This window comes from Monopterus albus, unplaced genomic scaffold (assembly GCF_001952655.1).
Source record: "Monopterus albus unplaced genomic scaffold, M_albus_1.0 scaffold28.1, whole genome shotgun sequence".
NCBI classification, from domain to species: Eukaryota; Metazoa; Chordata; class Actinopteri; order Synbranchiformes; family Synbranchidae; genus Monopterus; species Monopterus albus.
Window position 1 is genome coordinate 3,707,577 of NW_018127908.1, and position 20,286 is coordinate 3,727,862.

Below are 20,286 nucleotides of genomic sequence, written 5' to 3' on the forward strand. Positions count from 1 at the left end.
CATCATGGGCCCCCCCAGCAGCCTAGGCCTATAGCAGCATAACTAAGGGAAGGCTCAGGGTCACCTGATCCAGCCCTAATTATAAGGTTTATCAAAAAGGAAAGTCTAAAATCTAATCTTAAAGGTAGAGAGGGTGTCCGCCTCCTGAACTGAGACTGGGAGTTGGTTCCGTAGGAGAGGAGCTTGATGGACTCTAAATCCTGACTGAAAGTCCTCAAACAAATCATTCTTGTGCAAGTGGTCACATAACTGCTTTGCAATAGCTTTTTCAAGGATTTTGGAAATAAATGGGCGATTGGATATTGGTCTATAATTAGCTAGGACACCTGGGTCAAAGGTAGGCTTTTTGAGTAGCGGTTTAATTACTGCAAGTTTAAAAGCCTGTGGAACATAACCTGTTAATAGAGAGAGGTTAATCAGATCTAGTATGGATGTGTTGATTAGGGGAAAGACGTCTTTGAGCAGCCTGGTCGGGATGGGGTCCAGGAGACATGTTGATGATTTAGATGAAGCAATTGTTGAGGTCAACTCAGAGAGATCTATAGGGGAGAAGTAGTCCAAGTATAAATGAGGTCTTACAGATGTTTCTAAAGCCATTGTAGTAGATGGCACATCTGCGAGAGCTGTGGGAGTGGTCCGACCAATTTTTTCTCTAATAGTTGTGATTAGAGGTTTTAAAGCAAGACTGATGTATGTGACAGAGAATTACCACCCTATTCTCCTTTTTCCTCAGTTCTACAGAGCTTTATAAGCCTGCTTCCCAGAAGACATATCACAGTAGGAAAAGCAGCAGTGTAAATAATAAAATTAATGATGGCTGAATTCCATTTAAACCACTTCAGTTTCAGGCTCCTGGTCATGTTCATGCTGGTTCACTGTCACACTGTCACGATCTACTGGAGCCCTTTAATACAGCTGAGCTATTGTTAATGTTATTTGTAACACCTGTACTTTTCCTACTATGACAAGGCAAAATATCTAATGTGTAAAAGGCCTCTGTCTGTCCTATAGTTTTCCATTTCACGACTGTAATGTTTTGGTTCAGTCTTACCACTATAGTACTACTATGTGTAGTTTCCAGACACATCAGCAGCAGTTGTCTGCAAAAAATCCCCCTCTAAAATCAGAGTGACAAAGTTAGCAACTGGCTGATGAACCTAGTAGAGTGCTTAGCTATTAAAGAGCCAAACATTTACTTCAAGAGTTCAGGAAGAGCAAAAGAGAGCTTACAAGAGAGTTGATATAGGATTACACACATCGGGTAGCCAAACAAAAGAGACTAAATCAGGGATTTTCAATTGACTGTGACCCAGGGACCAACATCATGACTAACAAGCAACCTGAGGACCACTGTTGTGTGGTGGATAGACAGGATGGGTACGATTTTAATCTTGAAAGTCACCTTGGTTTTTCAAAATTTTATATATTTGTATGACTTTAATTACTCACTATGACAACTATTATAATTAATACATGAAAATGTGTTTATTAAAATGAAATAAACTGTGATTCCTATAGGCAAACTATATTATTGAATGCAAGGTCAGGGATCACCTGCAATGCCTTCATAGACCACCAGGGTGCTGTGGACCACTGGTTGAAAGCTCCTGCTTTAAATATATGTTAGTGTTGGTTACAACCTACCAGATGTGAAAATAGACAACTGTTTGCTACCAAGTTACTGTATCAACTTGTGCATGCAGCTTGTTTCTGCTGCCCTCAAGGGGTCAAGGGGTCAAGGCTAGTTATTGCAGGTCGAAGTTAGACTTAAATGCCAGTTGTCAACTAAGAGGGAAGTATGTGTAACACAAAAGCAAAATACAGCTTTCTTGTGCTTCCCTAGAAACAGTCAGATGATTTAAGTGTTCATGAAGATTCCAATGGACAAAGCATACCATAAATAATAATTTGGGTTTGTACTGGCATATGTTTGTGCCTGTCGCAGAGAAATCCTGCAGGAAATCCAGCGGCTGCGCCTTCAACATGAGGAGGCCTCCCAGCCGCCCCCTGACAAGGTTCAACAGAACCCCACTCTGCTTGCTGAGCTACGTCTTCTCAGGTATTTGTGCTACCTTGATCCATCTGTGTTACAGTTTTGCTTAGACTGCAAACCTCCATATTGCATCTTCTTGCCTTTTCCATATTTTTTTACATACGCTAGAGTTCACAGATGCTCATAACACGTTTTTTTTTCCCATTGACATGACATTATGGTATCATCATCCTGTACAACTTGTTTCTTCTGGTAGGCAACGCAAAGATGAGCTTGAACAAAGAATGTCTACTCTGCAGGAGAGTCGCAGGGAGCTCATGGTGCAGCTGGAGCAACTAATGATGCTTCTCAAGGTACCAGACTTTTTGACTGCACAGTAGTGTCACACAGATTAATAAGACACCTTCATGATTACTGAAGGAACACACATTCTGTTTCCTATCAATTATTTAGAGTTTGCTTCTTGGGCAGGATCAGTTGTGTTGCAGTTTGCATACATGACCATGAGTTCTGCAGCTTTTGTAGCTTTTTTCCCCTTATTCTGATACAGGTAGTAAGCAAGCATCCCATGTGGGATCACTCCAGCTCAGCAAACACTGCACTTTGCAAATGAGGAAATATATGAGAAGTTACTTAGAATGTCCATCAGAGGGCGCACATCTTCAACAGTCAAGCTCTGTTAAAGGCCCGATCTGTACATTTTTAACTTACAAATGAGGTATTATATACATGTTTAATTAAAAACTTTAACATATAGATGAAAAAAATAGAATTTTGTGTGTTACTCACTTGTCAGTGTTGGCTGTTGTTAGTGCTTTAATCCTGTCCTTTGCAGCATCAGAAGAAAATCATTATGTGCAGTGTTAGTCCTGTTCATAACATGTTCATTATTTTTAGTCTTTTGTATGTGTGTTATTGTAAGTAAAATATAGCATTGATTAGCTCTGTTATGCTGCCAGACAAGAGTCCAGACAGATCATTTAAGAACAGGATTTTGAGTTTAGCATTAGGCTCCATCACACCTTAAATGCCTGCCCCTCCTAAGAAGGTTGACCTTTGCTGTGAGAATATTTTCTCCAGTCAGCAAGACAAGCCTACATAAACTGCTTACTACATTGGCTTGAGTGGGGAGAATATCAATGTAATTAACCTAAAAGGATCAATATTAATCCAGTAAACTTGTATGAGGAAGCCACCTTTGGTATATGTTTTAGAAGTACTTGGTGAAAAGTGGTTGTTGTTTCATGAGCTATAAAATATTGTTTTTCAGCTGGAGGAGGAACAGAAACAAGTTATAAGTGTTAAAGCTGTGAGGCAAAAAAAGCTTGGCTGCATTTCTGAAATAAACACTGTTGTCAGGTAAACCTGGTACTGACAAATGCTTTGCTTTCCTTTTAAGATTAAAGAGGGGAATATACTATAGTTCTTCAGTTTATCTGAAACTTTGAAGATACATTGCCTTTACCAGACAGTGATAGCTTGTGGTTTGGTCTGTGGAGTATTGGAATAGCTTTTGGGGAAAAAAAACTGTTTTAACAGCCTGTTGAATGTGACATAAAAATACTCACATAATAGACAAACAGCTTTATGACTGGACATACTGTACATTTCTAGCATGCATGTAATATTTCTTTGGTGCACTTTTAAGACAAGTTAGTCATTTAATAGACTTTAAAAACTATTAAACTGAATTATTGTTGCTGTTTTAAGGGGTTTAAGTTAACTTTCTTTGCTGTGATTTAAGCTCTGAGAATGAAAAAGAGTTATTTGTTGCATGGCTGACGGTGTTTGCTTTAATGAGAAACCTTTTAATTGAGATTAGATTTATACTGTTCTCTTATATTATATTATTACTGTACTCTTCTTACAGCATGGTTTTCTCTCCAGACAACAAAGCGGCTTAAGTAAACACTGAAACTGTCTGCATGTGTTTCAGACTCAGGGTCCCAGTTCTCCACGCTCTTCTCCCAGCCACACCATCAGCCGGCCGATCCCCACACCAATCCACTCGGACTCTACCAGCACGACCCCGACTCACACACCTCAGGACTCACTCATGGGCGTGGGAGGGGATGTTCAGGAGGCCTTCGCTCAGGGTGACGCAGTTCAACACATAAGCATGCATTTGGTTAGGGAAACAGTGTCAGAATGTTGGAAGCTGTACGTAATCGCATGTAAAAATTATTTGATTTTATTTTGTTTTAAAGGTCCAAGGAGAAATTTAAGAAATGACCTACTTATTGCTGCTGACTCCATCACCAACACAATGTCATCACTAGTTAAAGAACTCAATTCAGGTAAAAATGAACTTAAAAAAGCTGATGTTTGCCTTCCTGAATTTTTATACAACAGCTGATTTAATATCTTTTTCCACAGAGGGCGGAAGTGAGACTGAGAGCACTGTGGATTCAGACTTTGGACGTGGAGACCCATTGGTCACAACCTCTTCAGATCCCTCCTTCACCTATAAACCAAGGTACTATAGGTCATCAAAGGTCAGCAGAAAAGAAAACAGATAGCTAGCGTTTCTGCTGTTTTGATGAGCACTTCTGTGGGTATAAGAAGAAAAGGTTTTGTGAGTATAGATAAAGGTTTTACTTAGCACCTACAGTTGATTGAATTTGACCTACATCACCTTCAGAGGCTAAATCATTAAAAATTATTTTAGCAAACTCAGACCCTCCTTTCTAATTAGTGCCTTCATCTACACGTTCGCAGCTCTTCCATTGTTCCTGCATAACCTGAGAAACTGGTTTGGCACTTGGTGCTTCCTCCTGGCAGTTTATTTGCTCTGTGGCCAGTAGTCTTGCTTTCTTCCATATATACTGTATGTGTGTGTACCAGATACACCTGCTTTATCTCTTACATTTCTATATACTGCTGACTTGAATCAAATGTAGTGGTTGTTATATGAGATTTTCTGGACTTTGTTTTCAATGTTAAATTAATTTGTCTTTCTTGAAAATAAAAAAAAGTTGATCCCTATTAAGATACAGTTTTATACCTGCAGTTACTAGGTACATCATCTATCTTTTGGCTTGTTTTAAACTCTCTGTTATTTGTCATAGGAGTGCCAGTGCCGCAGAGCAGGAGAGCTTTGAGAACGATCTGGAGCAGCAGCTGGAGGACGAGCTCAAGTTGGAGGAGTTAATGAAGCATAGGCAGGAACCAGACAAAACATGCATGGTGAGTTGTAGTTTTCCAGCACTGGAATGAAGTTGAAGAAGAACACTGCATCTTGACTTCTTTGAATAATTAAACGTCTTCTTCTCAATTCTAATTCTAATGTTCTGTTTGTGTTATGGTGTTGTTGTGGTACAGGTGACTCTGCAGCAGTGACTGTGTTAGTACTGGTAAGTATCTGAAACTCAGTCGTATTTGATTATTTAGTCATCAGAATATTTGCTAATGAATTTTCTTTTGATGAACATTTCTTCAAAATGATAAAAATTATTTAAAAAATCTCCAGGAATGTAATGGCACCACTTGGCTACTGTGCATACAAGTATATGCATGAAACCACCTGTCACAAACAGTAACCCATGCTTTCATTTACAAGCTTTTGGATTTTTGCCTTTTACTCTTTAGATGTGTTAACCTGCACATTGGCATTCTTATTTTGATCATATTTTAGATGTGATGTTTAGATGGAACTTGTGTTTTGGGTTGCAACCAGTTTAGCTGATTTGCAACTTGATTACTCTTTCTCATGTGATCAGCAGTAATGAGCAACAATAAAATGTATCGTCTGTCTTACCAATAACAGACTTTTGCTTTCATTTCAGTGTGTAAGACATCCATACATTCATTATCATCATTTTTTTTTTACTGACAAATTACTATAACTTGAACTGAGGAAGCACTTGTGCACATGATAGTGAGCAGAAACCTGGATGAAGTATTTAGATGCTATAGTAGACTACTATGGCATCGAAACCCCAAATGAAGCACTCAAGATATCATAGTTGGAATTCTCAGAATCAGTATAAAGGCTTATTCTGGTTTCTGAAACAACAATATGATGTTTAGATGTGTAAACGCTTAATCTGAATACAAATATAATATGTTTTGTATCCTTAACAGGTGAGCAATATGAAAAGCAACAATAGTTGAAGACACTGAACAAGACATCGCTGGGCTGATAGTACAAAGCACTGACGATAAAAGAAGATAAATTCAACTGCAGAATATGTTTATGTAAAGATATATTTTTTAACCAACTGCATATTGAAGGTTAATACTGTGAGCTGACGTGAAGAGATTCATTACTGAGCTGTCTGTTGTACCACAGGTGCCATAAAAACCACATAATTTGAGGAATTATTTCTTTTTATATGAATTGTCTAGCACCTGTACGACAGAACTGTTAGTACAGGCCGGCAAACCTGATTCCTTTAAATTCTCATGTTTTGAATTGGGTGAACTGGTTTTAAATGTTTGTTTGTCATCTGATTTATGGTAAAAACATGAGATGAAGCTATAAATGATAACATTTGCAATATTTTGGAAATGTATAACTCTGGCCTGGTTATTATTAACAGATTTTACCACTATTCGTACTGTTGCTGTTGAGTGGCTTTTTTTTTTTTACTTGCTTTTGGAGCAGGCTGACTGCTATTGAATCCATAAGTTTGTTTGTTTGTTTGATACAGAATAATAACGCACTCTGCCTTAGCTGATTGCATGACCTCTCAAAGGAGTTCATTCAAACTGTAAATGCAGCATGTAGCTAACAGCACCTGCTCAGCAGTTGTCTTCACTGGACAAATGAGGTTAAACTCATTTAATCAGATACGAGGCAGTGATTTTGTCTACAGAAATATTTGGTCTGAAATATGTGCACACTCTGGATCTAAATGATCAATTAAATATAAGATATAGATGGACTGAAGTGTCTTTAAACACAGTAACAAAATTGCTTAAATTTACTCTAAGGTTTACACTGGTAAGGGCCTTGAACAAAATGTTTACGATCAATGGTTTATGAATTAAGGTTCAATCATAGATCATTTGCCATCATTTCATTTGTTTGAATCAATGCTCTCACACAAATCGGTGTGACTTGCATACTAACTTACACACTCTTGATCTATTTCCTGAGTGTAGTTGAAACTTTACTCAGTCACTTTGGGAAAAGTGGCTAGCCAATCTAGAATCATAAATGTGTGAAATATATCTAGTTTGATTTTTGAGCAAGTTCATAGCAGTGATTTTGCATGGTGGTGGTGCATAATAAAGTGTTGACACAATATCATGATTTTTGCCTATGAACTGCTTTTCTCTTTCTTTTTCCATTCCAGAATGGCACACTTCAATTGGCTTGGTTTGGCAGTGCACATTTATTATCTGTCATAAATGCACTGTTGGCTGCCCTCACCCTATTGTCTATAATTCATCACATAGACCCACCCTCTGAGGTAACATAAAAGCAACCATCCAGCACTGAATCTCATACTCATGTGGATATTAGGAAGGAGAATTTTGCTCTGCAGCTCAGGCAATATTATGAGCATATTAATTAACTGATAATAGCTTTTATTACTGTTATCTGTACTTTTTAAAATGTCAATACAAGCTTATCCTTTCACTATTTAAAGATGCAGACCCACAGTGTCAATTGTCAGGTCTTAGCAAAATTACAGAAAATTGTCTATATGGAAACTTAAAATATATTCATAATCTGGTCTGTGACATCTGTCTATCTGATATCTGTTGTCTCTATCTGCATAGTTAGCAAGCAGCTGTGACAGTGATTAATTTTATACCAAGTCTCATTTAGATGTTTTGTCTGTAAGTGCATGACTGCACCCTGGTGTTAAAAGAGGAGGAATGCAGTTGTGATGAGACTGAGCAGTTTTGTTCAAACTTGGCATTATACTGCTGGAAGGCAAATATGCTGTCCTGCTTATGCACTCTATTTTCCTCTCTACAAAACTGTGTTGCTCATTGCATAATAATATATGGATTCTTGAATAATAGCATTTATCCCTTCACAATAAATATTTAAAGTTGTTATTTCAGCAATGCCCTTGAAATTCTTAACAATACTTATAGTTAATCTGATCTTGCAGAGTTAATACAACCCCAAATCAGAAAAAGTTGGGACAGTATGTAAAATCACAATTAAATCTGAAAATAGTGATGTGTAAATCATGGCTTCTGGACAGTGTTGACATGGGGCTTCCTTTTGGCCCAGTACAGTTTTAAGTGGCATTTATGGATGTAAGTACGCCTTACACAGGTGTGCCAAAGTAATACTTTAATAGAATAGTTTGAAAAGGGGAATTTTAACTTATAATAGAGTATTTTTACAGAGTGGAGGTGATATTATGTATTTGAATCTGAATTTTTCTACCACCACAGTTTTATGAAAATATTTTGCGTTTATTGGGGTGGCTGTGGCTCACGAGGTAGGGCAAGTCGTCTTCTGACCAGCAAGTTGGTGGTTCGACTCCCGGTTTCCCCACATGCCTAAGTGTCCCTGAGCAAGACACTGAACCCCAAATTGCTCCCGGTGGCTTGACTAGCGCCGTTGTGTGGCAGCCTTGTCGTCATCGGTGTGTGAATGGTGTATAATCTCCCTGTAAAGCGCTTTGGCCAGTGCATAAAAGCGCTATATAAATACAGTCCATTTACCATTTATTGGAATGACAGCGACAAGACGGAAAGCTGTCTGATATTTTGAATGATCAACGCATCAAGACGTGATTGGTCTACTTCAAACCAGATGTCACGGTCGAACCAATCAGCTGCAGGACCGATGACGCATTGTCCAATCAGATGTCCACTCTCAGCTCATCGTCTAGTCAGAATGGGCGTTTGAGGGTGGAGTGACTCAGCCGGAAAACTGCTTTAAAAAAAATTAACACCTTGTTACCAGCATATCGGGTGAGTTACGTTTGCTTTGTTTGATATTTCGAGTTTGTAAGTTTATTTAAGGCCTGCAACATAATCTGCACATGTCAAAACCAGAGCGTATTGATGTGGTTGTCGCTGCTTGGCACGGTGATGTTACCCAGGGTCAGGGCATATGTCGGTTGTCACTGTTCTGACATAGTGTTTACAGGAACAAAATTAGCTTACTGTAACTTGAAGGTTAGCTGAACAAGATGTACCGCTACCACTGTAAGTAACGTCAGACAAAAAAAACTCTTTCTTTTGCTCTGATATTGTTTGAGTGCGCGATAGCTTGATTTCCAATCACTGTTTGCCATGTCATTTTTTACACGCAGCAGAGTTAGCTTTATTTATGAGAGTTACTGCAGCTAGCTACAGCTTTACGGATTTGCTTGAGAAATCTCTGAATTTACCAAGGCTGACCATTTTCCCTCCATCAGCAACAACAGTTATTTCTGAGCAGGGGTTAAGAATGCGGTGTGAACACGGTCCACCTTCTTTTTTAAGGCTTGGGTATAAAATTTCCCCTTTTCACGTGGCAAATGAAAACCTATAACTCATGTTGTATAAAGGAATGGCTTAAAAGAAACCCGTGTTAAGAGTCCCCCAGCCTTTCTTTTTCAACAATGTTTTGTACATTAAATAGAAATCTTACCTAGCAAACATCTAGTCCAACATGCATTTTAGTGAACAAGTGACCTCTCAGCTATTTTTTTGAAATTTGAGGGCTGGACATGCTAGGTGCTGCTCCCCCCACCCCCAACCTGATTGTCCAGTGCAAAAGAGCCATTGATAAGATATGAATATGGAAGGAGCAGGCAGAGCTCTGGTCTTTCTTCTAATGGAATTAACTTATAATTAATGGACTGTATAGCATTATATAGTCAGGCTGTGCATTGCCAGCATGTAACTTCACCCTCACAAAATTGACAGCAAACCACATTAACAGAAAAGCCAACAAAGCAGCTGTTGCTGCTGCTTGCTGGGCTCCCATCCACTTGAGTTGTTGAAATCCAGGGTCCACACCAGTTTGAGGACATGCAGGTTAGATGCATAGAAAACCACATTATATCATCATCCATAACTGGGTGTTTATAGGTCTGGAGAAGTTTTTTTTTTTCTAGCCCACCATAGACAGTAATGCTACTTGGAAAAAAAAATTAATCTCCACTCATATGTGGAGCTAAATAGGTTATTCATTAAACCCTCAGTCCATTTATGCATCCATCTTCAGCTTTGTATCAGGGCATATACATGCTTAGAGAAGCTACAGGAGCACAATGATGTGCATTGTAACAAGGCTGCAAAATAAGAATGAGGAGTAAATTATTTTCTGCATAACCATTTTCAAAAACTACATTGTGAGCAAAGTCACTGGTTCAGTTGTGTCCATGTGAGGACATTTCAGAACCTGTCCATCACAGTACAAAACACAACATTCTTGGGTTTTATGCACTATGGCTGCTCTTTTCTGAAATTACAGTAGTAGACATAATGCATAATTTGGCATAATTTTGGTGTTTATATAGATGTCTTCATTTGAGCAGCGCTTTTGCACATAGGCCTCATGCAAATTTTCAAGCCTGGGCTTCAGCAGTCTTGGACACGTTAGGGCAGCACCCGCATTCATTTCAGACACATGGTTGTCTGGCAAAAACTGCAAAAACCTTAACTTGATACTTAATATTTAGCCTTCGGAGTCTGAACGTATTTTAAAAAGGCCATACATGCTGCACTTCTGCAGTGAAAAGGCCATTTAAAGCCCTTAAAACTTGGAAGTGGCTAGGTCGTTTCAAACAATTTAGCTGCAGCTTGGTCACCCAACCTGTAAGTGGCACTGTACTATGAGCAGTCATAGATTTGCCTATGTACCCGCTGCTGCCACTATTGTTGCTTGCAACCAGATACAAAGTAGACATCTGTGCTTACAGTTGTGTGGTTGTGATGAGACCAGTAAACTGCAGTTGTCACTTTACAGCCTTCAGCATTACTGCTGTAGAAAAGCAGCACTGGATGCTTTTGGTTCTTAGTGGAGATGTTTCTAGCATCCATACTTTGGTCACTTAATAACATTTGTACTGAGTAGTGCCTTTGTGTTTGGCTCTGCAGGAATTTGTGTGAAGACAAAAGAGTGCTTTTGTCCAACCAGAGAAAGGAGTATGATGAATCATGAATGTATTTACCTTCAGACTGCACAAGGTCCTTAAGCTTGAGATGAATATTTCACATTTTGTCAACTGTCAAATGAAAGTCAGTGGGTCAAATTAATCGGATTTCTTTTGTGGGATTTATTTTTATCAGGATGATCACAGATCACTTTAAAAAATCTAAAAGTTCATTAGCAGGAGACCAAAAAGTAACCTCAACTTTGGCCTGATGATGGCACTAGAGTTTTAGTTAGTTTAAAGTAAGCACACAGATTGTTGACCAAGAGTTATTTCACATCCTTGAGGTCTCTTTAAAGGCGGCACTGTACAGATCTACTGTAAATATTACTCATAATTATGTAAGAACAATTAATTACTGGCACTGCAATTAGAGGGACAGAAGAAGAGATAGCTTAGCGGCCACATGGCTGTGATGTTTCGAGTGTAAACTCAATACCATGTGAATTGAATTTTTGGATATTTGCAAATGTATGCACATTGTAGAGCTGAATGATTAGATGATTAATCAGTTTGTTGGTTGACAGAAAATTAATTTGCCACCATTCTCATAATTAACTCATCATTGAAGTTAGGCTATTTATCAAACAAGAATGCCAAAAATTAAGTGGCTCCTATAGATAGAATGGGCTCTGGACTATATTTGGTATTTGCTGACATATGATGAGAAAATAATTGGAAGCGTGATCAAAGGGAAACATTTGTTATTTTGTCATCCATTAGTCTGATTATTGTTTTAAATAAATTGATTAGTCATTTGAGCTATAACATGTTAATGACTGCATGTCTTTAGGGTTTGCAGTCATATATCATAACAGGCTCAAAGTCAGAAAATATTCTCATTTGAAAAGCTGGAATCAGTGGAATCCTGCTTTAAAAATGACTTAAACTGCTTACTGATTATCAGAATTGTTGCTTAATTAATCACTGCAGTACTAGTTGTAAGCCTAAAACATGCACATAGACTTACAGGACAGCAGTTGAATTGGTTTTTATTGAGATACTTTAACTGCTTCAGTATGGCAGGATTTGCTGCTTGTTTTTGTCATGTATGATTAATATAATGGTAGATGGACTTAAGGTCAGACAAAGCAAGACATTTGAAAATGTCACCTTGGATTCTGTGAAGTTGGGACTGTTATTTCTTTCTACTTTGACACTGTATAGACTAAACCATTAGTCAAACAAAATAACTGATGAAAAAAGTTAGTTTCAGCCCTGCTTATAACTACATTATAATGTGTAATAACCCACTTATTAAATGATGTATGCTTTAAAATAAATGAGGACTTAAAGGATAGTGGTTTGTAATCAAAACAGCATTTTACTACATACCATGTGTGGTATTCATTTCCATCAGCAGCACATTTATTTCCCGAGATCGTGCCAAACAAATATCTGATGACTGTCATGGAAGATTTTGAAGGTGACACTGGGTGGGCCGCATTTTCCTTTTAATCAAATTCATATTCTTCAGTTGATTTTGGTGTTTGAGTATTTGAGTGGGGCAAAGTTGATCTGCAGCTCAAAAGTGACAAGCGTTAAGCATCATGCATTGACGTTAATGATGCTGGTTTTTAGCACACGTGATTAATGTAATTGTGCGTCCTGGAATAGGCCACTATAAAGAACAGGCAGCCAACCCCGGCGGTCACGTGGTGCAGGGTGCAGCGACGTCATTAGGGCAGAGATTTGTGGAGAATAAGCAGAGAGAAAGAGCCCAGGAGGTGCGGTACTTTCTGAGCCTTTGCATCGTTCCTGTTGTTTTTTTCCCGACCAGAGAGAGAACAGAGTATCTGTTCAACATTTTGGAGACCCAAATGCCCGGTCCCACCCAAGCCCTTTCCCCAAATGGAGAGAATAACAACGACATCGTCCCGGACAACGGAACCAACATCATTCCTTACAGGAAAAATACAGTGCGGGGAGAGCGCGCCTACAGGTAAAACAGTGTAATGTCGCATTTGATTTCGTGCAAGAAAAAAAAAAAGATCATAAAAATACGGGCATTGCTGCAGACATAGAGCTTCCTTCTGGCCTCCCCCATTGACGTCTGTCTGTTTTGCTTCGCACCTATTTTTCCCCTCATGTTCGCTTCGAGACTAGACAATAAATTGCTCTCGAGTTAGTTGAATAAACCTTCATTCTGCTGGTATACAGCTCCCAAAATTATTGCTGGTAGCAGTATAATATTGTCTAGTATTGGTGCGCAAGGGCGCAGGAAAAATTCGGAGGAGTGGGCTGAAACGGTGCAGCTTGTCAAGTGACAGCACGCAGGCAGACGCCCCTGCTGCTACTAGAATATTCCCATCATGATATGACTCTTTGCAACCACCTAATAGTCATTAGTATCACGATTAATATGCCATTTGGGTGATGCTTTAATGTGTATAAATCCTCATTATCTGCTACGTAAGCCCACCTCCCTCCTGCTCGAATCCAGGCGTCAGCCCAGCCTTGGTGTTCGCTGGGTGGCTATCCCTGTCCGGCTAACAAAGCATGCTAGCAGCACACATCCGCTTTGTTGACATGAGCTCGGCTGGCCCCGTTTCCTTCCTTCATTCCCAAAGAATCGGTCAACCGAGGCTCTGCTCCTGCAGTGCTGCGATAGCCCAACTTTAATGATGATGGGTTGTCATTATTCCGCCTACCCTGGTGTCTGCTAGCGGATAGTGACGACCATGATGATTTAGCATGATTTAATACCATTGTAATCGCTGCCACAATTCAATAAGAGTGGTGTTATAATGCTGCTGTTCGTTATCAGTGAAGGAAGCTGAAATGGTCATGAAGCAGCCTTCATTTTTGTAGAGCAGAGTTAGACTACGCACTAGTTTAATGGATATTTCCATTACATCCATCCCTAGTACATTATTGTGCACCCAGATAACAGTTTTAAGTAGACCTTGCTTAATTTAAACCTGCAGTCTAATACAACAGTCCTGCAATGAATTCTCTCTTTCTTTATGAAGGTGATGATATGTTTTGTAAGTGGTGAAAATGGGTTTAAAAAAAGAATTTGGCCAAATTATGCTTGGGAGACAAGGCTAGTGCTCAGGTAAAGCCAGCTGTGAATGACTGACCCTTTTAATGTCTCTATTGCTAAGAGATAAACATTAGAAGGGTCAGTCAGGTTACAAATGAAATTGTAAGCATTGTTGCTTTGTTGGTCTGTGCAAGTGGTTAGTCTGTTGTTCAAGGATTAAAGTTCACTGATGTATATTTTATGTACCATCTTTCTAATCAGACATTGCAACAGCTTTTATTCACCATGCAGGAAACAAAATAAATAAATTGAAGGGTCCCAGAGACAAATACTAATCTGCTACAACCATGATATTGATATACAATTAAGTAATATCACCATGCTCTGTATATTGTGTGCTCCTTAAGTGACAACGATTTATGAAGTGTAGAGATGCTTTAATTAAATCTGTTTTGAAAAACAGCTGGAGACAAAACACGACTTGAATGTAATGAAAATCTAAAAGAGCTGCAGCCAAAAGTCTCTGGTTTTTCGTTTTCAAAGGTGAATATTTGAGTAATGAAGTTAATTGCTTTAGGCTTTGCTCTGTTGGCCAGGCAAGAGATATTTGAAGACAACACCTTATAAATTTATGTCTATAGATCCAGCCTTATTTTTAATTCTTATTGGAGACTCAGCTACATTAGGTCACTGTTTGCCTAATAACCTGTGACGGGGGTGTACTGTATTCTGGGCGCAATCGAAGAAGATTTGGCTATGTTCACAAGGTGTGGGTACCAGCACTGGTCACGTGCTGGAGTCAAGGGTTACGTGTTTTTAGAAGCTGGGCTTCTTTCTGGGTCAGCCTGGCCAAGTTTGCTAAATGCTAAAGATCACAGCATGATCCAGTCTTGCTGTGTTGTTTCTAGTGTCAAAGAAAATCAATCCTTTATTTAGGTGATTACAGAATTTGACCTGATTTATAAGTTGTTTCGAGTAAAAATCGTAAGGTAGCCGCTGTTGTTACATTTAGCCTAACTGCCCCAGTCAGTCCTTTGAATAAATACAGTGTGTATGGATGTATTTACTTTTTCCAACTCCTTTATGTCTTGTGTTATGGTTATACACACAGCAAATCCTGAGGATTTATTTGAATCCTTGATCACCTTTTTTGGTTAAACACACTAACCTGAGGTGAGGAAATAACATGTTTTCTAGATACATTGCTTTTTGTTTTTGTTGCAGTTGGGGCATGGCGGTCAACGTATATTCTACCTCAATAACCCAGGAGACTATGAGCAGGCATGACATCACTGCCTGGGTTAATGATATTCTCTGCCTAAACTATACAAAAGTGGAGCAGCTCTCCTCAGGTGAGAAGGGAATGAAAAACTTCATCTTATCCTCCTCCTCTTTGTATTGCATGTGTCAGAGGGGCTCTTTGAGATTGGAAGCCTGTTTTAGAGATTATGCTGGGCTCAGATAATTTTCTATATATGCTGGCAGTTAAAGCAATTTGTGGAAACATGCTCTCCTCTCCCTGGGATTTGTCTATAAATAAACTCGAAGCCCGTCAGGTTCTGCTGTGACCAAGTAATCCAATTTCAATCACACTCTGACTGACAGATTTACACACTTACACAGGTGCAGGTGAAGGCTCCTGTTTAGTATAGATTATTTCTTGTGTGCTTTCTAGATGGATTTATTAGTTTTATCTGATGGCTTCCACTTGCCCTGTTTTTCAGATGAATAAACTTTTAACTGGGCCTCAGTTAATAATAACCATGATACCAAGAGCATGCATTTAAAAATTTTCTTTTTAAGGAAACCAGGTCATTGATCTGGACACAGACAAAGCTTCCATACTTTTTGTTATTCTAGGAGGTTTTTGTTTAACTTAGGCAGGCAGACATCTTGAATCCTAGCCTATAGCTGGAGTCAATTTTCTTTATTTTACAGCAAGGGTTTGTACAGTCAAGTGACATTTTATCATGTCTTTAGGAGCTGCCTATTGCCAGTTCATGGATCTGCTCTTCCCTGGTTGTATCAGTCTTAAGAAGGTCAAGTTTCAAGCTAAACTGGAGCATGAGTACATTCACAATTTCAAACTGTTACAGGCATCCTTCAAAAGGATGAATGTGGACAAGGTGAGTTTCATAACACAATTTATTTGTCAGAAATAAACGTTTTATAACTGATTGTTCAACACTTTGTCATGTGGTTGAATTTATATTTATCTACTTTTGACCCTTTTAACTCCTCGATTCAGATTATTCCTGTGGAGAAACTGGTTAAAGGCAGATTTCAGGATAATCTTGATTTCATCCAGTGGTTTAAGAAGTTCTTTGACGCTAATTACGATGGTAAAGAGTATGACCCGGTTGCAGCCAGGCAGGGCCAGGATGCTATTCCCCCACCTGATCCCGGTGAGCAGATCTTCAACTTGCCAAAGAAGTCCCACCATGCAGCCAGCTCCCCTACTGCAGGTGAGGTTCACCTGTTGCATAAAAAGTGAAGGTTACCGGGTTTTGGTTCTTTTAATTTGTTTATTTATTATAATGTCTTAAAGTTTGTGGTTTTATGTTCTGAAACACCAACATCTTAACATTAATGTATATGTTAAGGTGGGACCAGTTGTTTAATTTCAACAATTTGTGTGATTATTAGATTTAAATCCTAGTAACCTCCACTTGTCAGTCAAGAATGAATTCAGAAATTGTGCCAAGTACTCACCCATCCCTTAATGAGAAACTTTTTTTTTTTAATTTGCTGCAGGAGCATCAAGGTCAGCCTCTACAACCCCTAAACCCTCAACACCGACATCCAGACCCTCGTCGGCCAAAAAGATCCTTGCAACTACAACAACTCCTGCCAAAGGAGAGAAAGAACTGGAAGCGCAGGTCACACATCTTACTGAACAGGTATGTCCATGTTTATCCGTTGTTGTAGTCAGACAGGAAAGGATCTAGTTTTATTACCTTTGTGAACTCAACAATCAGTCTTTTCTCCATGTTACTTACATGCCTCCTTCCACCACAGTTTGTGGTCATGATTGAACCACAGCAATTACCACTGAGCAGTATTAGATTAGAGGGTAGTGTGCTTTGAGAGACGAGACTGGAGGAGTGCAGCTGAGCGTCACTCCCTCTTGCTGAATTCAGCTCGCACATCTTTACACAGACCAAGAAATGCATTATGTATATAACTGTGATCCCTAGCCCCAGAATGAGTGTTGGCTGACATGGTTGCAAAAAAGGCCTGTTACTTCTGTGCTGCATATACAGAGCTAGCGTAAAATGCAATGTACAGCTTGGCTTTGTTATGGGATCATTGACGTTTGATCTTGATATGAATGTAAATCTACCTTAAATGCTGAAAAAACTTAGAAAAAAATCGACTGGACTAGATTTCTTGGTCGAAGACGTTTCACCTCTCATCCAAGAGGCTTCATCAGTTCTGTCACTTGCAGTTTTTTCAGCTTACTATGACCTGGATGACTGAGAATCTGCACAAACATACTTTAAATGCTCCATATATTAAGCAGTGGTATGAGCTTTCCACACTTGTAGCATCTTTAAAGTTCTATAACAGGTTATCAGCAACAACTATTAACTCATTTATTTAAACTGTTGGGTGTTTTCTGCTGTTTGTCTTGTGAAAACTGAACTTTGGAAAATGGATTGGAACTCAGTGATTGAGCTAGAGCCAGACCGTAATCAATTAAGCACGTAATGTTTCAGCACTTCACTGGTTTGCTCTCTTTAGACAACTTGCATCAGTTAAATCTAAACTGAACCTTTGTCACCAAGTCCTCCAACATGTTAGAAATGATCAGTCGGTCGCATCAGTTTATTGCAAACTGTCCACACAGCACAGTGGATTTGATATTGAAGCTAAAAATAATTGTATCATTTTAATTTTATAGGTGAACACACTAAAGTTGGCACTGGAAGGGGTAGAAAAGGAGAGAGACTACTACTTCAGCAAGCTGCGAGAGGTGGAGCTGTTGTGCCAGGAACAGGGCGAAGAAAATGCCCCATTTGTCGAGCGACTAATGGAGGTCCTTTACGCCTCAGACGAACAGGTCAGTCTGTGACCCACTGTCGATCTGAACAGAGTTCAACACAGTTTGTTCCTGACTTGGATAAGTTTTTGCACCAGTAAAACGTGACATTTTCTGGAGTGGTAAAATCATAGGAAAGTTTATTGTGTGGTTGAAAGAGATAACAGCTCAGTGTTTGTGTCCCTTTTTAGGAAAGAGCAGAGGCTGAGGGTGATGGACAGGAAACGGACCAGCAAGCCCATGAGGAGGCAACAGATGATCAGCATGAGGAACAGGATGAATACTGACTGCTGTCATCCCTCACTACAGTTACACCCCTCTTTTTAAATATGTGAGAACTGTTAAAGGATTTCAAGTATTCCTCATTGTTTATTTTTAGCTCCCTCCAAGACTGAGCACATGAAGCAACCTCCTGAATAGAAGCACCATCACAGTTTTATTTTCTTTTGTATCCTTCTACTCACTGTTTGACATGTTTTGTGACTTTTGGTGAACTGCTGTGGCAGGTTTGTGGTGACAACCTCCACCAGCAGACAAGCTCAGACCATCACAGGTTTCCAAGGACATGTGGGTGGAAAGTCAGTTTGAATCCTACAGTAGATGTGTTGAAATGCTGAAGTTTATACAGGTAACCGTTACCTCTTAGTGCAAGTATTAACTTCCCAGCTTTGGTCCTTTTCATTTGATTTTGTTTTTATTTTGCATATCAACAATATTAATCGCAAGAATGCAATAAGCAAAGCCCTGAAAGGGCTCTAGTAGCTCTTATTTAACCTCCTTCCATATGTTGCACTGACATTTGACTCTGTATTGGACAATCTGTCCATAGGCTCTCACCATATTTATTATTTTTAAAAGCCTTAGGAATAGTGCAAGATTCTGAATTGCATCCTCATGAAGGAGGGCAATACAGTGGATGAATTGTGAATAAAAATGTAGTACAATTCCATTGTATGACTGTTTGACAGCTATCCTCACAAATTAGAAGACTTCAGATAATCAGTGTTCTAAACAATGTATAATTCACACCACACAACTGGTCTGATAATAGAATTTACTTGGTATTCCATAAACATAGGGAAGGAGAAACAATGTGGACTAGTCTTATTATAACACAGCATTTCAGGTTTCAGTTTTTTTAAACAGGTTTTAGGGAGATGAGTCGGTTCACTGAGTAATTTGCCATGCTATAGTCCAGTAAATACATTGTATACCCTTTCTTAATATTGCATTTACTAATATTGAACTGGGCAGTGCACCACTATGCGTCAGTCATATATAATTGTGTAAATGAAAAGGAATGTAAACATGTACTGTCAATAATTGATAAATGGTAAATGTCTTTTTCATGTCCCACTTATGCATTCCCCAAAAAATGTGTTGCATGTTTGCATTTTACAGTTGTGTAAACATTTGCATCCCCTTACTTTGAAAAGGCAAAAAGAGTAAAAGAATTTTTTCCTCAACATAATATTTAATGCACATTCAGATAGTACAAATGTTCCTTCATCAACAGAAGTAGCAAAAATGGTCAGTTTATAAAAAGAAAGTTAAAGTAAAATAATGAAAATCATATCAGTGTAAAAGTTTGCATTTCCCCTTATGAACTGCTCTTTAATATTTTGTATGTCCTCTGTAACCACCTCCAACCTCTTTGGGTACTCTGTGAACAGCGTTTGTATCCTCTCAGGTGTAATTTTAACCCATTCATGACATACTTATTCCAAGTCTACCAGATTGCTATGTACAGCCCTCTTCAATTCGATCCACAGGTTTCCAATGATATTTAGGTCTGGGGACTGGGAAGGCCATGGTAAATCATTCACTTATTGTTTTTAAAATGTTCGTGAGTTGATTTTGCTCTGTTTTGGATCATTGTCCTGTTGAAGGACCCACTCTCTTCATTTTTAGATCTTTGACTGATGGCAGGAGGCTTTGCTTTAAAATCTGCTGATATTGTGCTGCATTCATTCTTCCTTCAGCTTTATGCAGAGCTCCAGTACATGATCCAGAAATACACCCCCACAACATCAGCAAGCGTCCACCATGTTTGACTGTGAATGGTGTTCCTCGCCTCGTAGGTAGTGGGTTTTTCGCCACACATAACTGAATTATAACCTAATTACTCAACTTTGGTCTCATCAAACTGCATTATTTTGCTCCTTAACATACTTGAAGCCTGCTGCCTTACGTCTAGAGGTAA

General features: G+C 38.9%; 2 protein-coding genes across 14 annotated transcripts in view; both read left to right on the forward strand.

Moving 5' to 3' along the window:
• Nucleotides 1-7,269, forward strand: part of dtna (dystrobrevin, alpha) — a 22,178-nt gene extending 14,909 nt beyond the window's left edge. For 6 of the 10 annotated variants that reach the window (XM_020595673.1, XM_020595674.1, XM_020595670.1 and 3 more), the window contains 8 exons: nucleotides 1,946-2,059; nucleotides 2,250-2,346; nucleotides 3,930-4,089; nucleotides 4,201-4,290; nucleotides 4,370-4,478; nucleotides 5,062-5,179; nucleotides 5,315-5,346; nucleotides 6,077-7,269. In XM_020595673.1, the coding sequence (XP_020451329.1) occupies nucleotides 1,946-2,059; nucleotides 2,250-2,346; nucleotides 3,930-4,089; nucleotides 4,201-4,290; nucleotides 4,370-4,478; nucleotides 5,062-5,179; nucleotides 5,315-5,332 (706 nt within the window). In that variant the 3' untranslated portion in view covers nucleotides 5,333-5,346; nucleotides 6,077-7,269. The remainder of the gene's footprint in view (nucleotides 1-1,945; nucleotides 2,060-2,249; nucleotides 2,347-3,929; nucleotides 4,090-4,200; nucleotides 4,291-4,369; nucleotides 4,479-5,061; nucleotides 5,180-5,314; nucleotides 5,347-6,076) is intronic. The other 4 variants (XM_020595676.1, XM_020595679.1, XM_020595680.1 and 1 more) reach the window with 2 other exon arrangements.
• Nucleotides 7,270-8,773: 1,504 nt separating this feature from the next.
• On the forward strand, nucleotides 8,774-19,582 carry mapre2 (microtubule-associated protein, RP/EB family, member 2). Of its 4 annotated transcripts, XM_020595832.1 has the most exons (8): nucleotides 8,774-8,881; nucleotides 12,836-12,997; nucleotides 15,266-15,393; nucleotides 16,022-16,167; nucleotides 16,290-16,506; nucleotides 16,796-16,941; nucleotides 17,946-18,104; nucleotides 18,275-19,582. In XM_020595832.1, the coding sequence occupies exons 2-8, from the start codon at nucleotides 12,876-12,878 to the stop codon at nucleotides 18,368-18,370; spliced, it is 1,014 nt and encodes a 337-aa protein (XP_020451488.1). In that variant the 5' UTR covers nucleotides 8,774-8,881; nucleotides 12,836-12,875; the 3' UTR covers nucleotides 18,371-19,582. The 4 variants fall into 4 exon arrangements, with proteins under 4 accessions (XP_020451488.1, XP_020451490.1, XP_020451489.1 ...); XM_020595834.1 differs by lacking the exon at nucleotides 12,836-12,997 and having other exon boundaries at nucleotides 8,775-8,881; XM_020595833.1 differs by lacking the exons at nucleotides 8,774-8,881; nucleotides 12,836-12,997 and adding an exon at nucleotides 8,934-9,118.
• The last annotated feature ends 704 nt before the right edge of the window (nucleotides 19,583-20,286 follow it).